The sequence below is a fragment of the Chrysemys picta genome, chromosome 11, assembly GCF_011386835.1.
Source record: "Chrysemys picta bellii isolate R12L10 chromosome 11, ASM1138683v2, whole genome shotgun sequence".
Lineage (NCBI taxonomy): Eukaryota > Metazoa > Chordata > Testudines > Emydidae > Chrysemys > Chrysemys picta.
Genome location: NC_088801.1, coordinates 58,288,798 through 58,316,599, shown reverse-complemented (window position 1 = coordinate 58,316,599; position 27,802 = coordinate 58,288,798). Strand labels below are relative to the sequence as shown.

The window sequence follows — 27,802 nt, the reverse complement described above, 5'->3', positions numbered from 1 at the left end:
GCTTGCTTTTGGGTGAAATGGGGAAGATTATTTTTCAGCAGCATAGTTTTTGCAATCCAAAACACCACTCCCAAGAAAAGTAAATGTTACCAGCTTTTATTAAAATAGCAGCATTTTATTATACATGCAGGAGTGGATGATTTATCTGAGCATGAAGTTTGAAATAGCTAGCATTTCTGAAACCACAGATTCATATCCCAGCAGGGTCCAATTGACCTTACTTGCCTTTGAGGTAGATGAGTTTTATGCAGTTTATTGTATAGGAGGAGTCTCAGATTGAAACCCTAAAAAATATTGAGGCTTTGTCTGCTGTATGTACATGCTAAAAATCCCACTGCATGTTTTGTGGAACTAGGGAATTGCCCTGTTCTTCTTGGCCAAAAGTTTCCCTCTCCCCAAAACCCATCCTACTGCTATTCAAAGCTGGCTGCTGCCTTCTAAACCAGAGGTGGCTGTATTTTGTTGATGGAGCTAGCTCTGCATGGATAGTGTTGGCAAAGCACTTTGAAATGGAAGCAGCTATAGAAATGTAAGTTGGTGTTTTAACAACAAGTGGAATTTTTGCCAATTAAATTTCCATTTATGTTGCCATACACCCTAGTCACCACATGAGGACACTAACACCCCTGGACAAGAAACAATAAAGTAAGAAGACCTGCAGGTAAGAGATGCACCACTGAAGATTTTACTACTATACACTGAATTTCACTTCTAATCTCACAGGACAGTCCTGCAAGGTGGATTTTACACAGGCTCTAGTCTACTCTCATTGGAACAGGGGATATAGTCACCCTGACCCCAAAGACAGGAGTTTTGTTCCAGCCTAGCTCTCACCCATTTCTCATATGTCCACATTTGTGGTGGTCTTTTTAAATAATGGAGAAATTAATCCCTGTAGACCTTTGTGCTTAAAAACAAAGCTAACCAAAACCTGTTGTGTCCACAGCAGTGTTAGATGCCCCATCTGACAGATAAATGATAATCAGCAGCTCTTTCATGTCGAACCATAACCACGATAAGGCAATGAGAAAGCTGGTTTCCTACAGGAGGCAATAATACAGATTTTGTGCTTCTGGAACTATTTGATGTTGGACAAGGAATGCTAAACCAACCACATACCAAATTAACATCCAGTTTTAAGGCAACAGCATGCACTGTGGGATTAATAAATGCTTTACATGAGGAATCTAGTGGCTCCACAAAGAGTGTAAGTCATTTAAATTTGAGAGGGAATAGACCAGTGTCCACCTGCCATTGTAGGATTAGCTCCCTACACTACATTTGCTGATGTCTTGTTCATTCTGATTTGGGAGACTATTCCACAGGATAAGAGAGCTCACTGGCAGGATTCCAAATCATTAATGTACAGAGAAAAGAACAATGGGCTTAAAGTAGACCATTAACACCCCTCTGGTGTAGATATGGAAAGCCATGTGCACCTATTGTGTCCACAGTAATGGATGCAGCACCTATTTCACCTGCAGAAACCTACAAGTGCTTGCAAAAATCTGTATATATTCACATTGCCAGCAAACCCCACCACCACCGCCACCAATCATTTCCGCAAACAGACATTGTGAGCAGTTGGCCCATCGTACTCTCCTTTAGCTCCATGTGTTAGCAATTTCAGGAAGACCTCATCCTGGATGGTAATCATTTACCATCCACCTGATTTAATAAGAAGAGCGCTGGCTTATCCAAGGGCTGTACTGGATGGTATCGAACGCAAGATGGGATCGTGAATGAAAAGAAACAAAAAATTCTATTGCTGCTGTGATGGGGGTGGACTTCTAGGCACTGGGAATATCAGTTTCTTCCTCAAGGTGTAGGCTGGCTGGGGCATCTGTTTCTTTTTCCCCAAGTTGTCTGCACGTTTGCTCACATCTTCATTGACTTCAGTAAGAATTGACAAGATGTCTTCACCTCTACAGCCAGAGAAAGGACAGAATGTCTGATTAATCAAGTATCAGAGGGGTAGCCGTGTTAGTCTGGATCTGTAAAAGCAGCAAAGAGTCCTGTGGCACCTTATAGACTAACAGACGTATTGGAGCATGAGTTTTCATGGGTGAATACATGCATCCGACACCCACGAAAGCTCCAATACATCTGTTAGTCTATAAGGTGCCACAGGACTCTCTGATTAATCAGAGTGTTATCATTAACCCTGATTCACAGAAACAATGCCAATAGTACATATCTGCAACATTGTACTCTTAACATGCAGTAGTATTCTACAAACACACTAAACCAGACTAAACACTTTTCTGAATTCAGTATGAGGCTTCAAGACTATGGAGGTCACAATCCTACTCCCACTGAAATCAACAGCAACTCTCTCATTGACCTCAAAATGGTAGTAGAATAATGTCCCATGCACCTAACACACAAAATCACACACAAACAATAGTGGTGTGACAGAATGAACTGCCACAAGGGGAGAGAAAAAAAAAGAAAAACATTGCAAGCAAATGACTCCAATTAACCAGTCCTTTCAGTGGCTGCTGGCAGTATGAGGGGTCTAGACTTGTAAAATTGCAATGAGTCATGCCAGATATTCCATATAACCATTTCGCAGATACCTTACCATTTGCCAAGTATGATAATCTTGCTTATTTGTTTGTATCACGTTTATGTTACGAGTTATAGATATGTAGGGTATATCTGTATTTCAAACTTGTGCTGTGCATCTGAGTGACACCCCCAGACAGACTGGCATCAGCACTGTCTAGCCTGCTTGATGGCCCACCCAGGGACATCGGCTGTACAATAAACCCATTGAAAGACCAGGGACTACACCTGATGAGTCATGTAGGGACCTACCTATGGACAAAGTACTCTAAGGCTTTTCCATGTGCTGTGAAGCTTGTGTTTGGGACACAGGAAGTACAAGCCTCATGGCAAAAGAATATAAAAGGCAACTGCATCATCTCCATTTTGTCTTCATTCATGCTTCTTACCACTGGAGTAACTTTTCTACAAATGAAGCTCTGAACAAAGGGACTGAATGACCCATCCAACCAAGCTGTGGATGTGTTCCAGAGGAACTTTCAAGCCAGCAAACTCACCAATACTGCTAAGAACCTGATAGATGGACTTTGAAGATTCTGTATGTAATTGAGTGCTTTATCATTTAACAACTCTCTTCTTGTTCTTTTTTCTTTATAATATGCTCCTGGGGGAATTCTACGCCACTGCATGTGCACAGAATTCATGTCCACAGCAGATTTCGGTGCTTCCCCACAGAAAAATTATTTTCTGATGGGGAAGCAAAGGGAAGCCGCAAGAGCAGTCATGCGCCATTCCCAAGCAGCGCGGATGCATTGTTTTCGGCACTTGGGGCAGCTAGCGGAGAGGTAAATCATTGGGGGGGGGGAGGCTGGGGACACCCCAGCCAGTTGCTCCTACCCTGTGCCAGGCTAAGCTGCTAGTCCCAGCTGGGCAGAGGAGGACAGGACTTCCTCTTCCTCTGCAAGGAGCAGCCAGGGCTGGGTCAGACTCACCCCCAGAAACCTCTCTGGCTGCAGGAAGCCCCGCATCGCTCCCCCCCCACACACACTTCCTGCTTCCATCCCTCCTCAGCCATGGGGGCCAGGGGTCAGTGTACAGGGAGCTGCTCTTCCGTCTGCCGAATCCCCATGCATCTGGACCCACCTCATATCAAGATCAACCCCTGCACCCAGACCCCCGCACTGACCCCCCCGAACCCAAACCCACACCCTAACAAGCATCACTCTCTGCATCCAAAGCCCCGCTACACCCAGACCCCCCCACCAAGCCCCACCTCCCTGCATTGGGACCCCACCTCCCTGCATTGGGACCACCCCCTGCACTTGAACCCCGACCCCAACAAACCTCATCCCACCTGGATCTGGACTACCCTGACTAGCCCCCCACATCCAGATTCCCACCCCACTGAATCTCACCAAGCCAGCACCCGCAACCCATCAAGCCAGCACCTGGACCCCTCCTGCTGAGCACTCCACACCCAGACCCCCAGCTGAGCCCCAACTACTTTCACCCGGACCCCCCTGCAGAGTCCCATTGTGTCTGAACCCGTTCATCCAGATCTCCCCCCCACCAAAACCCCCCACCAAGCCGCCCACACCTGGATCTCCCCACACTAAGCCCCTCCACACTTGGATCCTACTGGGCTGAGCCTGCCTGCCTACATCTAGTGTGCTTGGTATGGAGGGGCAGGGCCCTAGGGTATTTCTGGGGCAGGCCTGGTCCTTGCGCTGTGTCAGGGTCAGGTGCAATTTTACTGCCGAGTCCATATCCCAGGCAGGGGACGGGGGGCCCGCAGGGTGATCTCTCACCTCTGTGCAGCCAATGGCCTGTGCTCCCCACTGCCATGCTAGAGCCTACACATTTATTTATTGACAAATAAAATTTGCAAAATTTTAAAATATTGTGTGCACACTTTTTTGGCACAATTTTTAATTTTTGGCGCAGAATTCCCTCAGGAGTAATAATAAATCTGTAGTTTTAGACACTAAAGGATTGGTTGGAAGTGTGGTATTTTGGGTAAGAGCCAGACTCCTATTGACCTTGTAATGTGGCTGACCCTTTGGGGTCAGAAGAACCTTTTGTATAGGTGAACAAAGTTTTGAAATAACTTCTCACGGTACTGGACCTATGTGCTGATTGGGAGCCTGGAAACTGGAATGCAATAAAGGGGGCTGTGTAATTTCTTTTTCAGCTTCTTGATAAACAGAGTGGAGGATCAGAAGCAGAGTTTGAGACTCGTTGGTGAGTTTAACTTCAGTGTTACCCACCAGTCTTGGGAGCATCTCCTCTCACTTTTGCAGTGACCTTAGCATTTCCAGCCCTAGGCACACGGGGGAGAATTGGGTATAGGCGGGGGCCTATCTCCCTAGGAAATTCTGGATGTGCCTGAGAGGTAAGAGCTATAGGGAAATGGAACTAAAGATTTTGGGTGTAGATTATGGTAAACTACTAATACCCCCCTTTTGCAAGTATTCTTACATTCTCTCTGACATCTTGTCTCTTGTATGTGCGTAAAATTGGGACCAAAAGACCCTCTGATGCCGTAGTTTATCCACAGCACATTTTCTCTCTTTTCTTCCTTAATACAGTCATGAAATAAAAAAGAAAAGTAATGACCTAAATCTGCATTCTTGGGCCAGATTCCCCCCTTGTAACTCCATCCAAGTCAGTGAGGTTACACAAGGGATGAAATTTGGCCCCCAGTGCTTGCCACTCTCTACAGCAGGCAAACCCAATCAGAGTTCCTCATGGCTGGACTCATGTTCACATCATGCATGTTACTACAACACAGGCTCAAACTGAACACCACGCAGCAGCAAGGAAACACATACTGTAAGACTAGTGTTTTCCATAATTCCACCATAGCATCTAGAAGACACTGTGTAGGTATCTAACAGATGGGACAAAGCCAGACTGTCTTATTCAAAACTTCCCTCACCCCCTTAAGTTTGGCCATTCATATAAAAACAGATCCAAAATCCGCATGGTCTGTGTTTTGGGTGGAACCAAATACATCCATCTGAACCCACTCAAAAAGAGAACCTGGACCTGAAGCAGCCTTAGTTTTGAGTTTGGTTTGGTAAAACTAAAACCCAGCCTCCTCAGATCATCCCTAAGGCCTTGGCACTGCAAACATTTATGTAAGTTTACAGAGACAAGCTAAACAGATTACCAGTTTTAAACGGATGTGTGTCCACGTAGGAGTTTACACCAATTAAAAAAAACTAGTGCAGGTTTGTGGGTGGACAAGCCCTTAGACTTAGGCCTGCCTTTGGTGAGCAAAGATTCAGCATCACTCCCATTTCTTCACCCACTGGGGTATAGGGGCTTGTTACAAGGCAAGTTACTGCACAGGAAGCCAGGGTCAAAAACTGCAGCACACCATCTTGCCTGCAGTAAAGTCCCATGTGGACACTGCTGCAGTGCAGTAAAATCCTGGAATAGCACTTGGCATATTACACTTTCAAGCAGTAGTACACCAATCCGCACTCCGGGACTTTCACTGCAATGTAGCAGCGTCTACATGGGATGTTACTGTACAGCAAGCTGGCATGCTGCAGCTTCTCCCCACTCTCCCCCTGCATGCCACACAATAACCTGCTATGTATACAGCCCGATGTTATCAGTAAGGTCTCACCCTCAAGCTACAAAGAAGTATTACCTTGGTACCAAGAGCTGTAACTTATTGCAGAGGGCTTGAATGTACCAAGTACCATGCTGTACGTGGCGGAAAGATGCATAACCACCCACTGTGGCCATGCCAAGGAGGAAATCAGCTTCTTCCGGAATGCTTTCGGAAGGGAGGACTAGTTGCTGTATGGGAAGCAAGTCAGGATTCTGTGCATCTGCTTCAATGTAGACAGCCTGTTGTATCTCTTTGCCTTGACATGCCTGGATAAAAAAGAGTTTGGGTTTTTCAGCCAGCTGTGGGCATTGTCTGGCTGTGAAGTAGGACATGATAGTGCGGATTGTTACTTCTTGTTCATCTATCCCATAGACCAATCCCGACTCTCCGTGAGATAGAATACAGCACACAAAGCAGTCCCTGTCTCTGTGATCTTTCGAAGACCGCCATTCCTGCATGAGATTTTTTATTTCTACTGATGTCTTATCAGTATAAGTCTTCACATCCAGACCAAGCCATGTAAACACTTGCGCCAGCATCTCTGTTATTAAAAAAATAAATAAATAAAAGCTGGGGAGGGTTGGAGAATAATATAATCATAATATAAAATCACTATGCAAGCTAAGCTGAAGAGTAACTGACTTCACACAAAGTGGCACCTGCAAACAAACACACACGCTAAAGTAGATTTGAGACCAAACAGGATAAATGAACTCAAACCCAGCACAATTATGAGGCTCAAACATGCCTGAGTTTTTCAGGCCAGAGTTTCATAAAGCAAGGCCTGAGGTCTACAGGCACTTATGTGTGTGTGTGCGCGCGCAACCAGCACAACTGGATGAGCAAAACTTTGATTCTTGGTAGACATTGGGCACTCTTTGCAGAATTTCAGATTGGGTTTGCTCCAAGTAGAACCCTGCTCATTCATACTAGTGAATGGAGACCCTGGAATACTACAGAATTTGGTGATTTAGAGAGTAAGTCAACAAACAACAAACACAAAGGACAGTCCATTACAAAATTATCTACATAACAAGAGCTAAAGGGCCTGATATTTTTCTCACTTGCACTAGCATAGATCAACTGTAGTCAATGTGGCTAAAGCACCCCAAGACTTGGATGTATAATCATACATGGTTTTTGGGGTAGGAACTGTCATTTTCTTTTTGTCTGTACAGCATGTAACACAATGGGCCCCCAACCTGGATGGCCTCTAAACACTATCGCAATATGCACATTCAGTAATATGTCTTATATAAAATTATAACAATACAATCTTTGCATTGTTAATAACTGAAGAACTCTATATCTTGGGCTCATCTCAAAGAGATAAATCACAACTTGAAGGCATTTTTGATCTGTGAATTAGCTTAATTTACATTAAGCCTCTGCAAATAAGAGACAGAACTATTAATAGTTAAATTAAAGAGATGTCACATTTAATACAATAATGGGTTCAGTGCTCTAAGAAAACTAACATATTTCTCTTACCATCGGTTTAGCTATAGTAAGTCCTGGAGAAGTTTTAATTTGGACACCCTTTTGGAATTACACAGTTTGGTTGCACTGATAAAGATGCCAATGCAAACTCACTCCTGTCAAGTAATCAATGGTGTATTTCATTTTTTCCCCCACTCGTGATACAAGTGGCATTATTTGACTTCTATGAGTGTACACTGCTTATAACTATGTACTTAAAATATGAGCAAATAAAACCTATACGGGCATTAGAAGTACAACCCATGAAGAGGCAGAGCAGATCCTAAACCAGAAGTGACTTACCAGCATCTTTATTAGATCCTCTCCTCTTCTGAAGAGTCCCAGTAAAGCTAAAATTATTAATAATGAGGCAATAGCCTCTGTGTGGCCCATCCATTTTATAGGTCTTCAGCTTCTGTTGACAGGAAGGAGAAAGAAGCTCACAGCTTTTATGAAGGAATTTTATTTTTAAGAAGACAATCTATTGCCTTTAGATTCAAGAATACAATCCACCTGTGAGGTTACTATTTCTGTAACCCCCCTGGGGTTTTCAATCTCCTGTACTGCCTAGAGTTTTTGGGATGCCCCTTTTGCTGTACCCTCCCCCCTGAAGAAATATATTGTCTTCTGTGATACGTGCATATATTTCCATTTGGCATTAATGGGAGGTACATACTATTAGGGGAAGAAAAGGGAGACCAAACTCCTTTACCATATAACTGCTCTAAAAATGAACCACACAGTGCTGTTAAGCTTTGTTTAAAAGCCACAGACTTCTAGTAAATGAAACGTCTTTATTTTACAGCTTATATAATAGGTATGATAAAAGATACGACTACCAAGCAAAATTTAGATGTGGTATTCTTGTACCGTCTACAATAATTACTAGTCAGGCAAGGACTCAGCCCATAACAGAGTCAGATCAAGATTTTCAAAGTGAGCAGTGATTTTGGATGCTCCAATTTTTCAGGCTCTCAATTTGAGAAACCTCAAAGAGGTTGGTTATTTCAGGAAATGCTGAACACTCACTCTCTAACAATCAGGCCTCTTTAAGGTGTATCAAGTTAGGCACCCAAAAGTTTGAAACAAACACCCAGAATCACTAGTTACTTTTGAAAATTTAGGCCTCAGGAGTGTCATCCAGTATGAGAAGACAGATGTGGAGCCCCAGGCAGACTTCAGTAACTTGTTAGCACATTTGACTCTGAGGGGGAAAAGGTTAGCACTTCGGGCAGGGCTTAGCAACAGAATTCTACAGTTGGTAGGGAGTTGGGGATAACTGTCATGAGGGGACAGGAATAGATTATTTCCACAGCTAGCAGGAGGGCTGTCTTGGACCCTTGGCACTGTGAAGCCACAGACACATGTATCCCCAAATTTGTCTCTCAGGGTGGGGGGTCATACGCAGTTTTTACTCATGTGCCAGGAAAGAAAACTGACAGAACAGGGGCAAGCGAGGCCACAAGTTTGGTACATGTCTAGGGCTGGCTCTTAGGGCGTGGCTACACTTGCAGGTGTAGGGCGCTGAGAGTTAAACCAGCCTTCGGACAGAGCAGTAGTGAAAGCGCTGCAGTCTGTCCACACTGACAGCTGCTTGTGCACTGGCGTGGCCACATTTGTGGCACTTGCAGCGGTGCATTATGGGCAGCTATCCCAGCATGCAAGTGACTGCAACGTGCTTTTCAAATGGGGGTAGGGGAGTTGAGTGTGTTGTGTATATGTGGGGGGAGAGAGAGTGGGGTTTTGCGGGGCAGATAGCATGTCAGCATGCTGTCTTGTAAGTTCAGACCCCGCCTCTCTCCCCTCGCCTCTCTCTCTCTCTCTCTCTCACACACAGCATTCCACACTAAGGGCTTGCATGCCGGCTGTCAGAAACAGAGCTTTGAAAGAACATATCCGCATTCCTACAGGAGTTCAAAACAATGACAAAAGTGGCCACTTGACGTAAGGGGATTATGGGACGTTTCCAGAGGCCGATCAGAGCGCAGTAACCCAACACCTCGTTCATGCTGACACCCGGGAGTTGTAGCCAAGGTGCAGCAAACGTTATTCCTCTCGCTGAGGTGGAGTACCAGCAGCGCTGTAGCCGCGGAGACAGAGCGCTCTACATGCCTTGCCAGCGTGGACGGGGAGTGAGCGAGGGCGTCTGGGGCTTCTTTATTGCACTGTAACTCCCAAGTGTAGCCAAGGCCTTAGTCTCCAATGTGACTATGGTAAAAACTGAAAAGTCATCTGGACTCCAAATAATGTCTCTTTAAATCTACAACTCATCCCCAAGATTGTTAAGAGCTACTAATTATCAGGGGAGTCTTCAACAACAGCAGGCTTGACTCTGCTCCCAGTTACATCAGTTTAACCCTATTGACTTTATAATGGAGTGACTCCCAATTTAGTGGGAACAGAATCAGGGTCAGCGCTTTGTGCTCCTTTGGTGCCAAAGTGCAACATTTCTAGAGCGGTGCAGATATCAGTTGATGTTGCTGATGCACCAACACAAATATTTTGGTATAAGAAATTCTAGGAACTGAAGTGGTTAAATAAAAACAGCAGCGTTAATTTTCCCACCAAAACTCCATTCACATCACAGGGAAGAAGACAAGAGGGGGAATTCCATGGTTGCCCAATGGTACAAGGAGAGAAAGAAAATACCTCAGGGTTCTAAGAAGGTATTAAGAACAGTGGAAACTTGGCACTGTCTTTTTAAGCTGAGAATCAAATTCTCCAAGTTATTGATTAGAGTCAGGAAAGTATTTAGGCGATTGCCTCATACCTCTGTTTTGCTTTCTGGGTTGCTGATTCTCGCAGGTTGTTCCTGGCTTAGTTCAGAGATGCCTTGCATAACATTTACTGCTTTGTCATCTAAAAAAAAAAAAAAAATACAAATGTTTAGGGGATGAAATCTACTGTCTGTAGATGCACCAAACCTAAGTTCTACTAAAATGCAGCAGTTTTCATGATTATTAAAATGCTATTATACTAAAAGAAAAATGACAGTCAAAATTCCATTGTCTTACTCAGCAGCTCTCCTGTGTATTCCAGGTCATATCTGTTCACACACTTCACCGACAAAAATAAAATTTTACTCGAATTAGTACTGCAGAATGAACACAGCTCTAGGAGAGTGTGGATGTGGATTCTGCCTCATGGATCTTCAAGAGAATTTTTCACTAGATTGGGGGTCAACTGTGTTCTAAGGGAGTCCCCAAAGGTAGCTGAAGTTGTGGTGTATGCACGCCCTTAAATCCAATTACAGAATCTTTTTAGAGGATGATGCGGAAGCAGGGAAGAGCCCAGTTTGACTCTCATTTCCAGGCTGCATTCAGAGATCTGGTGGTTAGAGGGGGAAAAATGATTTTTTTTTTTTAAACTTCTAAACAGCAATTTGACCTTCAGTCACTGAGGCAAATATGAAATCTCGTGGTGCCATTTGTGCTGAGTAGAACAATCAGAATTACATTTATTTGAGCAAGAAATATCTCCCCCCGCCCTTGCCTTTTCTAGAGCTGTCTCCCACTGTACACCTACCAAGGGAATCCTGTAGCTCAGATTGAGTCTAATTAAGCAATACATGTACCATGTGAAAGGAAGCAATCTCACCCCTCCATCCCCCCCAATCCTCGACTCCCTGTTGATTAATTATCTTGATTTACTGTAATTTCTCCAACATGCTACTGTCCTAGGGAAATGCAAATAGCACAGTCACACGCAGTTGCCAGAGTGCTGGGGCTGGCAGCAGGTGTGGGGTTTTTTGGTGATATGCAGAAGATAGAAGGGCTGAGAAAGGGGGGATTCTTCCTGGGGAGAGCAAGGGAGAGCCTGTATGTGTGACAGGGAGGGGAGCAGGAGTGGGATTGAAGAGACTGATGATCTGCCTACGCATAAGAGTGCCTGACTGTCTGGTGCTGCAAAATAAGCCCTCTCCTTGTTACTCCTTCAACTGGCCTGTCCCTCCAAGCCAGGGCAATAGACCATAGTACTGCTCAAGTGACATTCCAGGAACTCTCCAAATCTGTTTGAACCTGCTCTGTAAATTCACACTCTCTTTACTTTTAGGCAGCCAGCAATAAGAACTACTTAAAATAAAAACACAGAAAAACGTATTGAGACAGACCTTGTCTGGCAGCTATGAAATGCACACTCCCAGCATGTTCCCGCAGGCTCCCAGAGTCTATAAAAGCAAGAAAGACAGAAATAAAATTGTCTCATGGGCCCATGAAATTAACAATATGACTTTATCAGTAGTTACACTAACAGTAACAGAGTCCTATTGCCTTATCTCATGTTATTTGTGTACAATTAAGGACTTTTTGCCTCTAGTCAGACCAACCCTTCTTTAAACTTTCTGGAAAGCAGGTTGGCTATTTCCCTGTCACAAGTGACATTCCACAGCAGGGGGATTTGCTGATTACCTGTGACTGTTCTCTAAATGTGAGCAGCCAACCCCCAAAATTGGTTGGATATCAGGAAAAACTATTTCACTAGGAGGGTGGTGAAACACTGGAATGCGTTACCTAGGGAGGTGGTGGAGTCTCCTTCCTTGGAGGTTTTTAAGGCCTGGCTTGACAAAGCCCTGGCTGGGATGATTTAGCTGGGAATTGGTCCTGCTTTGAGCAGGGGGTTGGACTAGATGACCTCTTGAGGTCCCTTCCAACTCTGATATTCTATGATTCTATGATTCTATGAAAACCAGCTTGTGACAACAGGAAAAGAAAAAGCCAACCTAAAACAAATCAGTCAAACTATTTTAAAACTACTGTAAATGGAGCCTTCAAAATTTTCTGAAGTAAACTAAAACCAGTTAGAAACATATAACATTAGAAATACAGATATTAAAAATAAAAACACTTCCCAGAAAGACTTACCATAAATATTAGAACCCAGAGATTTGATAGGGGTCTCCTATATGAAGGAGGAAGAGGGGAATACCTGCATTAAAAATCAATGTAATAAAATCCATAAAATAGATTTTAATAGTGATTTTAGCAGAAAAAGACTTGATAAATGTCAGTGCCACATGGTGTTTTGGAAAGAGATAGGGAGAAGCAGACAGGGGCAAGACTGAGAGTCCCCAAGGGCAGCAACGTGTTTAGCAGTTGAGCAGACATTTCACAGCTGCAGCAAGCCCGTCAGAGGTGAGCAGCTAAAGAAGAGTGCTGCCCGCAGAGTGAGTTCTATTTTCTGGGAAGCGCCACTCAAAAAGCATATATGGTGTCCTTAAATGACACTACACTTCCATTGAACTTATGAGTGGAGTTGCAGCACATACAATCACATAGGGTACACTGAAGTCAATGACAAAACTTATTGATGTCAGTAGTGCCAACAATTCACTCAGGATAAAAATTCCCTACGGTTCAGGAACATGGGAATTACCATATCAGAGCAAAACAGTTGTCTGTGTACTCTGCTATCCTCTCTTCAACCATGGGACAATAATAGATGCTTCGGAGGAGGAAGGCTTCCAGTCCCGTGATGCACCTAATTGTACACTACCTATGTCTCTAGCATAGATGAGCAGTTTATGCCCTGGATAAGAATTGAGAACACTTGCAATTGTATCCTAGCACATACTACTCTCACTTGTGTAAATGTCAACCCCTTTTGAATCTTAGTAAGCTATTTGCTTCAATACCATGCTGCAGCAGCAAGTGCCTCAGGTTTATTCTACAGTGTATACATTTTTTTTAGCATTTTTAAATGTTACCTTTTTATCTCCCTGAGTGCCTTCACATTGCTATATTATGAAAGAGGGAAACAGGAACATAAAATGGCCTCAAGCAAACTATGCTTTAAAAGCAAACAAACAATTGTGCTAGTTTTTCCATTGTGAAAGATGCCAGACTGAAAGCCATGGAAATCGAAGCCCTCTATTTATACATGAACCAGCTACACCACTAACAGCAGCAACACAAATTTCCTGATTGCCCAATGTACCTCCGCTCTTGTCTACAGGGAGCATGCTTCTGTGAGGATAATTAAGTCTCCATAACCACTTAGTCTTTAACCTCATTCCCAATCCCCTGAGCTATTCAGTTCTTCTTTCTTTAAAGACATCTCTTTTGACACTTCTCCCTTCCTAACACTAAATATTTTCAAGAGGAATAATGCATAACTGGCTTTTAGGATGCTCTGACCCTAATTATTAAGGCTAAGTTTTTGTCACGGTAATTTGTAATAAAAGTCAGACAGGTCACGGGCAACAAACAAAAATTCACAGAGCCCGTGACCTGTCTGTGACTTTTACTAAAAATGACTGGGGTGAGGGCTAAGTAGGGGTGGAAGAACAGAGTCTGGAGGGGTGGGACCAACAGGCCGAGCCCCCCGCCTCCAGCGGCCACAGCGGAGGACCCAGCCACAGGGGCACACATTCCCTGCTCTGGAGCTGGCTGTAGCTGCGGGACATGAGTGTGTGGCCCCGGCTGCAGCCCCCACCAAGCTCTGGCAGCAGCACTGGGAAGCCATGAGGGGGATACACAGTCCCCGCTGAGCTGCCGAGCAGGGGCACGTGGCCCCCACTGCAGTCCCCAGCGGAAGCTGCGGGGCTAGGGTGCAGCCACGGGGGGCGCGCAGCCCCCATTCCGGAGCTGGCTGCACCAGCTGCAGCCCCCTCCAAGCTCTGGCTGCATCCCTGGGAAGCCACAGGGGGGCACATGGCCCCCACTGCAGCCACCAGGCAGGTGCGCAGGGCCCCAGCTGCAGCCCCCGGCCGAAGCTGCAGGACTCGGACATGGGCGGGGGGGGGGGGGGAGGGTGCAGCCACGGGGGGTGTGCAGCCTCCGCTCCAAAGCTGGCCGCAGCTGTGGGACAGGGCTGCGCTGCCACGGCTGCAGCCCCTGCCAAGCCCCGGCTACAGCAGGGAGAAGCAGCAAGGCCCTCGGACACTGCGAGGGGGGCACATGGCCCCCGATGCAGCCCCTGGCGGAAGCCGTGAAGCTGGGATGCAGCGGGGGTGCAGCCACAGGGAGCACACAGCTCCCGCTCTGGAGCTGGCCACAGCTCCTGGACAGAGGCTCACAACCCAGCTGCAGCCCCCTCCCCCTCCAAGCCCCAGGGCAGGGGCTGCACGGTATCAGTTCCAGCTATCCAGCCCCAGTTGCAGGGCAGGGGTACACAGTCCTGCCTCCAGCCCCGGCATCAGCTGCTGACAGCTGAAGCAGAAGAAGACACGGGGGTCCGGTAAAGTCACGGATTCTGTGACTAAATCGTAGCCTCACTAATTATTTGATGTCCTTGGTAGCCACATTTATCGCAGACTCTGTTCCCTTCCTCAAATCAGAAGGGATGATTTAGCTAGACTTCAGTCAATGACAATACAGAAGCAAGAGTGAAGAAAATAGGCTCACTGCAGCATATCTGTGAGGAAGTCAATAGCCTGACACCACCTCCAGAATGAAACAGTCCTTCAGAGATGTGATGGGAAAATGATGCAGTTTCTTTGACTGGCAGACTGCTTTCCTGCTGAGCTAGAGAAATTAACAGGAGAGGCATAATAAACAAATTTGTGAAAGCAAGAGAAACAGCTCAGCACAAACTAACCTCCTTAATAAGGGAAACATGGAGAGGCACCTAGCAAGAGATGCTTAAAACACAAACGTACAGAAATTCCACCAAGGGGATAAGAAGCCTGAAAGGTGAAGTCAGTAGGGGGACAGGACTGTCCAGCTTCTCCCAGAATTGGTTCTAGATAACTGTCTAAATGAAACATTGTGCCCTTTCAGCATGCAAATTCCTAACCTACAGATCCTAAATGAAATAAGCTTAATAGCTACGGCACAGACTCTACCGGAGAGTGAACCACAGATAACATACATGCATGTGCACCCACTCATTTAGCCTGCCACCTATCAACAAATCCCTGCCTCCTGTGCAGGTCAATATACAGCACTTCTAGAGCGCTGTTTATCCACTCACCATAAAGCTCTATCCAACGGTGGGTCAGCCTTGTTACCTCCATTTCACAGATGTGAAAACTGAGGCACAGAGAGGTGAAGTGACTTTCTCACAGTCATACAGCAGAGTCAGTGGCAGAGTCAGGGACAGAAGAAAGGTTTCCAGACTTCCAATCCCATGCCCCATCCACTGGACCGCTTTGCCTGGCCACAGCCATTTTGGAGCTACTATGTATATTCTTACAGTACTGCTGCTAGCAGGTAGCAAAAACTAGAGGCGGCAAAGCAGAGCTCATATGCAAAGACCACAAGTGCCCCAGTTTTAGTCTCAGGGGTAGCAATGCATGTGGAGGACACATACAGCAGCTCCAGCTACCAGACACAGCAACTAGTTGAATCTGTTCTAGTAAATGTGCTGGCATGCAGGGCCGGCTCCAGGTTTTCTGCCGCCCCAAGCAGGGGAAAAAAAAAAAGCTGCAGCAGCGCAATCGCGCCGCTCCACTCTTCAACGGCAATTCGGCGGCAGGTCCTTCGTTCCGAGAGGGACTGAGGGACCTGCTGCCGAATTGCCGCCGAAGACCCGGCCGTGCCACCCCTTGATATTGGCCACCCCAAGCACCTGCTTCCTTAGCTGGTGCCTGGAGCCAGCCCTGCTGGCATGCACAGCAGCCCTCTCAGAATTCTCACCTCTTTCCATTTTGTATTTGTTTACTGTTTTCAGGAGATCAGGTGAAATGTCCATACAGATTTTCTCCAGTATTTGCAGGTTGTTCTGTGCTAAATGGTCTTGTTTTTCCAGAAAGGTCAGCAGCTCTAGACTGGACTGCCAGTGAAACAGGAGAGACAGTGTCAAGTGCACTTAACCTGCTCCTTAAATCTTAATACGATCTACAAAAGCCTGCCCTGCCTTTAAAAAAAATAACAAGACACCGATTCTCCTGGAGTACATATTGCTGAAATACAGAACACCTCACAATCCTTACACTTCCCACTTCATACTTATTCTTATCTGTCTGGCTTCTTACTTCCAAGGAGATGTCTCCATAGTACATTTCACAGCGCTGGGGGGCAAACCATGTTGTAACATGGTAGCTCACGGACAGCTTCATAATCTGGTTTGATCCTGCTTGTATAGCCAGTACCACACTGTATCAGTGAACTACGTTATAGTCTGTATCACAATCAAGTAACTAGTTAATGTCGTGTGTCTTGGTCCCATATACACAGACCAGAGCCAGCTGTGCTGTAACACAGCTGGGGGGATTAGCCTGGTATTGTATTTCCTACTGACCTCTAGGACTTGAAAGGCCTCAGAATCCATCACACAGCAAACCCAAGAGGGAGCCAATGCAGCATAACAGTCCTTGGTGTAAATGAGACCCAGGCCCTGCACTTCCTAGCCCCACTCAGCCACCACCTTCCCTCAGGTAGAAATAAACCACTGCCCAAACAGCTACTGCCCCAGTCACAGGCTGACACAATCAGCTGATGCCTTATGCTGGCAAAACCCTCTCTCCATTCTCTCTCCTAGTCTCACTAATCAGAGCCTCTAACATTCTTCGCCCTCTCACCACATACCATATTTGTCAGCTTCTTTGGGAGCTGGTCCCTCAAGAGGAACATGGCTCTTTTTAAATCCTCACTGGTGATGTCCTCTGACAGTTCATACAGCATCTGCCTGTGTGACATAGATCCAGTTAGGTGAACTAAATACCATTGTAAACATACTGTAAATCCTACATTGGCACCCCATAACCCCCCAAAGCAATGCTCAGAGGATGGTAATGTGCCCACTATTGGGAGCTCTGCTATGCTCCTCCAATGCTGCCACCTGCTTCACCTGTAGCAGACGTGGGGATCTCTACTTAGCCTGCTCAGCAAAGGTCAACATGCAGCAGGCAGACTGCAGGCATCGCTGGAGAGCTAGAGCTGGCGTAGTAGAGCATGAGCAGCAGCCAAGCGTTATGGTCAGGAACTTACCACTGGTGTAAGCAAATTAATATGGAAGAGCGGAGGAAGTTTAGGTTGTCGTAGGAGGAAGAGGCTATAAAAACATCCCAATCCAACCCAAGAATTCACAGGGGGAGAGGGACAGAGCAAAGGAGGAAGAGACAGCAGTAGAAAGCTATGGGAGAGGAATGACAGTCTGTGGCACACTGTGTCACTCCTCTCCTCTGGCACAACATAACAGAAGAGGACCCAGGCCTTTCTAATGTGGTGTTGGCCCAAGAATGCTCTGAGCTTTCCAGCCTCACCCCAAGAAAAATTATTAAAATATTACTAGTCTGAGCACCTGCATACTGTAAAACCTAATCACCAAACTTCACTTCACAACTTTCAAATATCACACAGCAAGTAACAGATCAACATCCTTTCAAGGCAGAAAATGTCTGGAGACACCCAGTTCCCAGAAAGCTCACCTGTACCGAGATACCTTCCCTTTCCAGGGTAGATTTTCTTGCACGGTTTCCTTGGTGTAGCCAAGTTTCTGGAGCAGGAAGTGACACCTAATCCTGTACAAAAGCTCAGCTAGTATGAAAGTATCTTCCTTATTCAGCAAATCCTTAGCCATGAGGAGCTGGAAGATGTCCTGAGCTGATTCTACAGCTTCCAGGTTTTTGAAGGAGAGCAAGTCACTACAGAGAAATTTCAGGGCCTCCACTTCTTCAGTTCCCAGGTTTTCATCGATGACTAGAAGCTGCTGGCGAAACTTTATGTCATCACCCATACTGGAGGCTTTCTTTAGGAGACACTTTACAACCTGAGAATGGAAAGGAAAAGAAGAGTCCAATGTAATGAATCAAATGGCACTGGTGCTAGGGGAGAACTGAAATTTAGCTTCTAATAGGCACTAAGCAGCATCCTTGATACTCTGTGTTGGCCAAATATTTCTTCCAAACCATCAGAAGCCAAATACTCAGCAGACGGCCTAACTCCTTCCTGCATGCACCACACTGCAGCAGTGTGGCAAGATCTGCTCTTTCCTCTTCTCGTGATCAGGAGAGAGAAGAGTCCCCCACTGATCACTCACTCTCACTTCTGAACCATGGGCAGCTCCAGTGTCTTTACAATGGGTGGGGGTAGAAAGAGAACAAGGTGCTGCTCTTGGTCCCTGCAGCTTGACTACAACTTGCCATGGCTGGGAGAGGACAAAAAAGTGAGACTTCCTCCTGCCCTGGGGCTTCCATCATGGGAGCTCTGCCACCACTTCCCATGATGAGGAGGAGGAGAAGGTGCTCCTCCCCAAGGCTGGCACTTGGACTAGGTGAGCAAGGGTGGCACCAAACTGTGGTGCTGTGTGGCTTTGGGGGGGGGGGGGGGGGCTCAACCACTGGGGGTGAGGGGGGCACTGAAAATGTTTTCTGCCCAGGTGCCAAAATGGCTGCTCTCCTTGCCCCTAGGTTGAAAAACACCAGCAGTGACATTATCACCTGGAAGCCAAAGTTCTCAGCACTGTGGCAGCTGTAGAGTGCACATCCCATCCCCTGCACCACTCTGCAGCTAGTTTGCTGTTCTGTACCAAATGTGAAAGCAAAGAGTCTCCTTCCTACTCTCAAACCTCCCTTATGAAAAAGTCCTATAGAATTTAATAGGAGTGAAACTAACAGGGTTCTAGAGAAATTAATACAATTCTCTTACATTTAAGGGAGAATAATATGCTTTCTGCTTCACTGCCAGCTCCCTTCTCTCCTGGACATGTTGGGGTTCCTCAGTGGACCACTCACTTTAATTTGGCAGCAGGTCGTCTTTAGGACTTTTACAACAGCTCTCTTCATACAAAGACAAAAGGAAAAATGGGAGATGATCAATGAACACTAAAACTTGGGAGGCAGTCAGCAGGTAAAGGGGGGTGTGCATGTTTCGGGGAGAAATCAGCAGGGCATTGCCATGTGTGTAGGTGGGTGGGAAATATAATTCATGAGTCCTGGTCCATCTCCCCGCTAACCACTAAACAACACTTCCCAGAGCCAGAATAGAAACAAAGTGTTCCGCCTACCCTTTCTCTCCCATGTCTACCTACATACCCCTCCCCCCCCCCCAAATTTTGCTTACATCCTTTTCCTCTTCAGACAGTCCAACTCCCCCAATCTTCTGTCCCACATATTGCAGCACCCTCTTCACTTATAAACAAGATGGCTGCAAGAAAGCATAGATCCATGGCCTTTCTACACACACAAGTTTACCTAAGGACTTGTTTTTAACTAAGGACAGCAAGAGGGCCAGCACCACAAGCATGATCCTATCAGAGACCCTAGGCAGTAATCAGGGCAGCAAGCCCCTCCTACCACTGGCACTGTCTGTTCTGGCTACACTACTATTTTTACTGCACTAGCTAGAGAGCTAAAGCAGGTACATCTCCTCTAGCTGGGAAGCACATCCCCAGCTCCAAGTGCAGATCTATCAATTAAAAGGGGCAAATTTGTGCACAGACCAGCCCTCAGTCATCACTTAGATTCATAGATTATAGGACTGGAAGGGACCTCGAGAGGTCATCGAGTCCAGTCCCCTGCCCGCATGGCAGGACCAAATACTGTCTAGACCATCCCTGATAGACATTTATCTAACCTACTCTTAAATATCTCCAGAGACGGAGATTCCACAACCTCCCTAGGCAATTTGTTCCAGTGTTTAACCACCCTGACAGTTAGGAACTTTTTCCTAATGTCCAACCTAGACCTCCCTTGCTGCAGTTTAAACCCATTGTTTCTGGTTCTATCCTTAGAGGCTAAGGTGAACAAGTTCTCTCCCTCCTCCTTATGACACCCTTTTAGATACCTGTAAACTGCTATCATGTCCCCTCTCGGTCTTCTCTTTTCCAAACTAAACAAACCCAATTCTTTCAAAAAGAAGAACAGGAGGACTTGTGGCACCTTAGAGACTAACAAATTTATTAGAGCATAAGCTTTCGTGGACTATAGCCCACTTCTTCGGATGCATATAGAATGGAACATATATTGAGGAGATATATATACACACATACAGAGAGCATAAACAGGTGGGAGTTGTCTTACCACCTCTGAGAGGCCAATTAATTAAGAGAAAAAAACTTTTGAAGTGATAATCAAGCTAGCCCAGCACAGACAGACAGTTAGATAACAAGTGTGAGAATACTTACAAGGGGAGATAGATTTCAATGTTTGTAATGGCCCAACCATTCCCAGTCCTTATTTAAACCGGAGTTGATTGTGTCTAGTTTGCATATCAATTCTAGCTCAGCAGTTTCTCGTTGGAGTCTGTTTTGAAGTTTTTCTGTTGTAATATAGCCACCCGCAGGTCTGTCACTGAATGACCAGACAGGTTAAAGTGTTCTCCCACTGGTTTTTGAGTATTTTGATTCCTGATGTCAGATTTGTGTCCATTAATTCTTTTGCGTAGAGACTGTCCGGTTTGGCCAATGTACATGGCAGAGGGGCATTGCTGGCACATGATGGCATATATCACATTGGTAGATGTGCAGGTGAACGAGCCCCTGATGGTATGGCTGATGTGATTAGGTCCTATGATGATGTCACTGGAATAGATATGTGGACAGAGTTGACATCGGGGTTTGTTACAAGGATAGGTTCCTGGGTTAGTGGTTTTGTTCAGTGATGTGTGGTTGCTGGTGAGTATTTGCTTTAGGTTGGGGGGTTGTCTGTAAGCGAGGACAGGTCTGTCTCCCAAGATCTGTGAGAGTAAAGGATCATCTTTCAGGATAGGTTGTAGATCTCTGATGATGCGCTGGAGAGGTTTTAGTTGGGGGCTGAAGGTGACAGCTAGTGGTGTTCTGTTATTTTCTTTGTTGGGCCTGTCTTGTAGGAGGTGACTTCTGGGTACTCGTCTGGCTCTGTCAATCTGTTTTTTCACTTCAGCAGGTGGGTATTGTAGTTTTAAGAATGCTTGATAGAGATCTTGTAGGTGCTTGTCTCTATCCAAGGGATTGGAGCAAATGCGGTTATATCTTAGAGCTTGGCTGTAGACAATGGATCGTGTGGTGTGTCCTGGATGGAAGCTGGAGGCATGTAGGTAAGTGTAGCGGTCAGTAGGTTTCCGGTATAGGGTGGTATTATAAGCTCTAAGATATAACCGCATTTGCTCCAATCCCTTGGATAGAGACAAGCACCTACAAGATCTCTATCAAGCATTCTTAAAACTACAATACCCACCTGCTGAAGTGAAAAAACAGATTGACAGAGCCAGACGAGTACCCAGAAGTCACCTCCTACAAGACAGGCCCAACAAAGAAAATAACAGAACACCACTAGCTGTCACCTTCAGCCCCCAACTAAAACCTCTCCAGCGCATCATCAGAGATCTACAACCTATCCTGAAAGATGATCCTTTACTCTCACAGATCTTGGGAGACAGACCTGTCCTCGCTTACAGACAACCCCCCAACCTAAAGCAAATACTCACCAGCAACCACACATCACTGAACAAAACCACTAACCCAGGAACCTATCCTTGTAACAAACCCCGATGTCAACTCTGTCCACATATCTATTCCAGTGACATCATCATAGGACCTAATCACATCAGCCATACCATCAGGGGCTCGTTCACCTGCACATCTACCAATGTGATATATGCCATCATGTGCCAGCAATGCCCCTCTGCCATGTACATTGGCCAAACCGGACAGTCTCTACGCAAAAGAATTAATGGACACAAATCTGACATCAGGAATCAAAATACTCAAAAACCAGTGGGAGAACACTTTAACCTGTCTGGTCATTCAGTGACAGACCTGCGGGTGGCTATATTACAACAGAAAAACTTCAAAAACAGACTCCAACGAGAAACTGCTGAGCTAGAATTGATATGCAAACTAGACACAATCAACTCCGGTTTAAATAAGGACTGGGAATGGTTGGGCCATTACAAACATTGAAATCTATCTCCCCTTGTAAGTATTCTCACACTTGTTATCTAACTGTCTGTCTGTGCTGGGCTAGCTTGATTATCACTTCAAAAGTTTTTTTCTCTTAATTAATTGGCCTCTCAGAGGTGGTAAGACAACTCCCACCTGTTTATGCTCTCTGTATGTGTGTATATATATCTCCTCAATATATGTTCCATTCTATATGCATCCGAAGAAGTGGGCTATAGTCCACGAAAGCTTATGCTCTAATAAATTTGTTAGTCTCTAAGGTGCCACAAGTCCTCCTGTTCTTCTTTTTGCGGATACAGACTAACACGGCTGCTACTCTGAAACCAATTCTTTCAGCCTCCCTTCATAGGTCATGTTCTCAAGACCTTTAATCATTCTTGTTGCTCTTCTTTGGACCCTTTCCAATTTCTCCACATCTTTTTTAAAATGCGGCGCCCAGAACTGGACACAATACTCCAGCTGAGGCCTAACCAGAGCAGAGTAGAGCGGAAGAATGACTTCTCGTGTCTTGCTCACAACACACCTGTTAATACATCCCAGAATCATGTTTGCTTTTTTTGCAACAGCATCACACTGTTGACTCATATTTAGCTTGTGGTCCACTATAACCCCTAGATCCCTTTCTGCCATACTCCTACCTAGACAGTCTTTTCCCATTCTGTATGTGTGAAATTGATTTTTCCTTCCTAAGTGGAGCACTTTGCATTTGTCTTTGTTAAACTTCATCCTGTTTAACTCAGACCATTTCTCCAATTTGTCCAGATCATTTTGAATTATGACCCTGTCCTCCAAAGTAGTTGCAATCCCTCCCAGTTTGGTATCATCCGCAAACTTAATAAGCGTACTTTCTATGCCAATATCCAAGTCGTTGATGAAGATATTGAACAGAGCCGGTCCCAAAACAGACCCCTGCGGTACCCCACTCGTTATGCCTTTCCAGCAGGATTGGGAACCATTAATAACAACTCTCTGAGTACGGTTATCCAGCCAGTTATGCACCCACCTTATAGTAGCCCCATCTAAATTGTATTTGCCTAGTTTATCGATAAGAATATCATGCGAGACCGTATCAAATGCCTTACTAAAGTCTAGGTATACCACATCCACCACTTCACCCTTATCCACAAGGCTCGTTATCCTATCAAAGAAAGCTATCAGATTGGTTTGACATGATTTGTTCTTCACAAATCCATGCTGGCTGTTCCCTATCACCTTACCACCTTCCAAGTGTTTGCAGATGATTTCCTTAATTACTTGCTCCATTATCTTCCCTGGCACAGAAGTTAAACTAACTGGTCTGTAGTTTCCTGGGTTGTTTTTATTTCCCTTTTTATAGATCTCTACCAGTCAGTCAAATCCCAATAGAACCACACGATACAAACTCAGCACACATTCACACTAGAACACACATGGCTGCTTTCCCAATTCCAAATCTTCGCTGCTTGATTCCTGACACCATCAGTTACGGAGCCCAGCCTCTCGGTGTTCTGCGGCTTAGCTGTTCTATCTCCTCCACCATTCCAGCCAGCGCTCTCACACCTGGCACTGTTGCTGAATTGGGTTAAGCCGAAATGAACAGTTGCTAAATATAAAAAACTTAAATTGGTAGAAAAATCTGATTAGTTTTTAAATGGTTTAATCTAAAAATTGTAAACATTAATGACATTTTAAAATGCCAGTGGGAGGAAGGAGGAAGGAGGTTTGTGCAGGCTGGGAGGCGGGGTGGTGCAGGAGGTGGGGGCCGAGGGGATGCCGGGAGGATGGGGCAGGAGATGGGGGCCGGGGGGGTTGGGGGCGGGGTGCCAGTGGGAGGAAGGAGGTTTGTGCAGGCTGGGAGGCGGGGTGGTGCAGGAGGTGGGGGCCGAGGGGATGCCGGGAGGATGGGGCAGGAGATGGGGGCCGGGGGGGATGGGGGCGGGGTGCCAGTGGGAGGAAGGAGGTTTGTGCAGGCTGGGAGGCGGGGTGGTGCAGGAGGTGGGGGCCGAGGGGATGCCGGGAGGATGGGGCAGGAGATGGGGGCCGGGGGGGATGGGGGCGGGGTGCCAGTGGGAGGAAGGAGGTTTATGCAGGCTGGGGGGGTGCGGGAGGCAGGGCCCCCTGGCTCACCACTCCCCGGCGCACATCCCTGTCGGAGCAGTGCCAGCCTCCAGCCCCCCGGATTTCCCTGAGAGGGGGGGCATGAGGGGCCGCGGTCTCTCCCCCGCCCACCACAGACACGGGACCAGCCGGCCCCGCCCCCGACAGTTGCGCCCACCCCGTCCCCCGCCTGCTTCGGGCCAGCGTGCGCATGCGCGGGTGGGTGTGGTGACCCCCCCCGACCCGGAGCAGAAAGATCGGGAGCGGCCCCGCTTCCCTGCTTGTCCCGCGGTCTTTACCGCGCCCTCTGCCCGTCGCGCAATCCCCCCCCCCGGGCAGGGAAAGGGGGAGCGGGTTGCGCACCGAGCGGAGTGGGGCCGGGCTCAGACAGGAGCGGGACTCGGCTGTTGGGTTGTTATTTAGTTTAGTCAAGTCCCTGCTTGCGCCGGAGGAGGCGGAAATCGGCCCTGGACCGCTCGCTCCCCAGACACAGGCAGGGGCGACGGGACCGCGCTTTGCAGCCTGGGCAGGACTCCGCAAGACCTGCGGTACAACGCGGTTGGAAAACACATGCGTTCGAGGCTCACACCCAGCTCTCAGAGCAGGCGGGCTGCCATCCGCTTACATTAGACATCGGCTTTGCTGCGAAGTGCTGGGCAGATTACCGAGCTAGTCTGGACTTGGCATGATTGGTGAACACAGTAACACAAAATACAATTGTCTCGTCTACACTGACTGGGTCCCCGTAGCATGGTGGATTTTCAGACCCAATATGGGGCTATTTTGGCATTTGATAAGGGGCTAGAAGGATCATAGACTATCAGGGTCCCTACCTGACCTCAGGAGATATCTAGTCCAACCCCCTGCTCAAAGCAGGACTAATCCCCAGACAGATTTTTGCCTCAGATCCCTAAATGGCCCCGTCCAGGATTAAAACTCACAACCCTGGGTTTAGCAGGACAATGCTCAAACCACTGAGCTGTCCCTCCTTGCCCCTGGAACTAGAAGGGAAAGAGGGAACTACAAATGGGACCTAGTGCCTGTGACAGGCCAGACTATCCTTCCAGGGATTTTTTTGCTCTTTCCTATCACATCTCTGGGGACTTGCTTCCATTTCCTTTACAACTTCCCTTTCTTACAAGTTCCCAAGCACACAACTTTCAAAATAATCTATGCATTCAAAGCATCCCTGTCCTGTTTGGAGAGACAACTGCTGTAAAATGCCATGTCATGGTGACCATCCCAGTTTCGCTTTTCCCTTTCCAAGACTGAGGGTGTTTGGGTGAGAGGAGGGCAAGTGCTTAACCGGGCTGATCTACTGTCATGTAACAACTTGAAAACCACTTTTTTCCCCTGTGATGAACCCTGATACTAACAAAGTACATATCAGCAGTAACATTTTTATAACAGAGCCGGCACAGAGTTAAAGGATTGAAGGGAAAGTCTAAGAAAGAAAAGAGACAAACTTACCTTCAGCATTCCAGAGTCCACTGGAAGTTAATAGGCTTGACCCAGATCTAAGCACAACAATGTTCTCTACTGCACAAAAATCTCAATATTGCCTGTTCACAACCTGCGGCAAGAAAACTGAAAACATGACAAACTTTCACAAGGAGAGCATACCCTGAAAAGTCTTGCCCTTCAGGATGGTACATAGCAGCCCCTCCCCTTTTCTGAAAGACCAAATATAGCAATACAAAGGGCTCCACCCACATCAGAAGCAAAGGGTATCAGCATATGTATCCATAAACAGAGAGAAAAACAGCTGTCTGGCAGACACTGAGCTAATGCGAAACCTCAAAGTTAACTTGAAAGTCAGTTTTAAAAGAAAGTTACAGGTAATTTCTGATGCTATATCTGCTCTGAGTTTCCCTTCCAATGGTTTAATGATCACATTTTCTCTTTTCATCCCATTTTCACCCCTTTTTGTTTTTTTAAGTGTCCACTACAGCTGAAATCACTGATAATCAGGTCTAAGTGCTTAGACTTGCTGTGGGACAGTATTTCTGTGGAAGAGACTACCCAGCCTGCACTCGCTGTGAGGTTCCCCCACTGAGAGCTTGGTGGAACCTCAAGAAACCGAATTGCAGAGGTCACAGTGACAAGTGACTGCGCAGGGCCATCACTGGAGCTGTGGAATGAACGGTGACACGACGAACAACAGCCGCCAGGGTGAGTGGCCGGGGGAGAGTGGCAGAAAGAAAGAGCAAGGTGCCTTCTCCCCTCCCACCCCCCAGAGTGGGAGGTGAACTCACATGAATGCACCTCTGAACTCTGGTTCTTCATTGACCAAAAGGACAACAACTATGAATGGGGGTGGTGGAGGGAGAAGGGAGGGACACGTTAAAGGAACATTTGTTTGTTGGGTTATATTTTAGTGACTTTGCTCCAGAATGCTAGATTTGTGACTGGGAAACTTATAGAAATATGCATTTCCGAGTAGGCCAAGATTTTTAAAATGCATTAATTGCCAAGGTTGTTATCTCACATCATCACTATCTTGAGAGGTCATTATCTTGGGGAGTTTATGTATTAAACATTTTTATTATATTATAATTAATTTTTACATAAGAACATGGCAAAACGGTCAGACCAATAGTCCTTCTAGCCCAGTATCCTGTCTTCCGAGTGTGGCCAATGCCAGGTGCTTCAAAGTGAATGAACAGAACAGGCAATCATCAAGTGATCCATCTCCTGTCATCCACTCCCAGCTTCTGGTGAACAGAGTGTAGGGGCATTCAGAGCATGGTGTTGCATCCCTGCCCATCCTGGCTAATAGCCATTGATGGACCTATCCTCCTTGAACTTACCTAGTTCTGTTTTTAACCCTGTTATAGTTTTGGCCTTCACAATATCCCAAAAAATTCCAAAGGTTGACTGTGCGTTGTGTGAAGAAGTACTTCCTTATGTTTGTTTTAAACATGCTGCCTATTAATTTAATTGGGTGACCCGTAGTTCTTGTGTTATGTGAAGGAATAAATAACACTTCTTTATTGATTGGAGGAGCTTGGTTTGCCAGACCAATCAGCAAAGCCAATACTGACAACTTACATGAAAAAGCTGCAAAACACCAAGCCTCTAGACTGCAGCAACATGCAGAAAACCGTAGAAGCCAGTCACTGTAAAATCCAATTTTAGAAGTACTTAATGAGGCTGTTGAGAATGCTGGAGACATAAACACCGTTTATGCAAACAAACATGGCTGTCACATCATACTTTATATTTAAGCAAGAGATACCACACACTACAAACTGTAGGCCAATGTTAAATCCATTATCACTTGTTAATCCTGAAGTTGGACACTGGTTCCGAACAAGACCAGCAAATGCTCACTATCTTTCTGCAAGAAACTCA

The 27,802-nt window shown here is 46.2% G+C and overlaps 2 protein-coding genes across 2 annotated transcripts in view; one reads left to right on the top strand and one right to left on the bottom strand.

The window, feature by feature from the left end:
• The window catches only part of LOC135974151 (serine/arginine repetitive matrix protein 2-like), a 994,828-nt gene that overhangs the window by 324,407 nt on the left and 642,619 nt on the right, over positions 1-27,802 (top strand). The gene's annotated exons all lie outside the window — the stretch shown is intronic.
• Positions 81-26,061, bottom strand: LOC101941379 (caspase-10). Its single transcript, XM_065560950.1, has 11 exons — positions 25,919-26,061; positions 17,922-18,262; positions 17,080-17,179; positions 16,189-16,324; positions 14,968-15,075; positions 12,475-12,513; positions 11,724-11,780; positions 10,383-10,471; positions 7,916-8,027; positions 6,170-6,674; positions 81-1,925 (listed from the first exon to the last, which is right to left on the bottom strand). The coding sequence occupies exons 1-11, from the start codon at positions 25,925-25,927 to the stop codon at positions 1,763-1,765; spliced, it is 1,659 nt and encodes a 552-aa protein (XP_065417022.1). The 5' UTR covers positions 25,928-26,061; the 3' UTR covers positions 81-1,762.

Excerpts from the sequence above, each read along its gene's own strand:
- LOC101941379 (XM_065560950.1), bottom strand. Across the intron at positions 16,325-17,079 it reads CAAAGAAGCTGACAAATATG|TCCAGTCTAGAGCTGCTGAC; the intron begins GTATGTGGTGAG and ends TTTCACTGGCAG. Across the intron at positions 8,028-10,382 it reads ACCCAGAAAGCAAAACAGAG|AAGCTGAAGACCTATAAAAT; the intron begins GTATGAGGCAAT and ends TCCTGTCAACAG.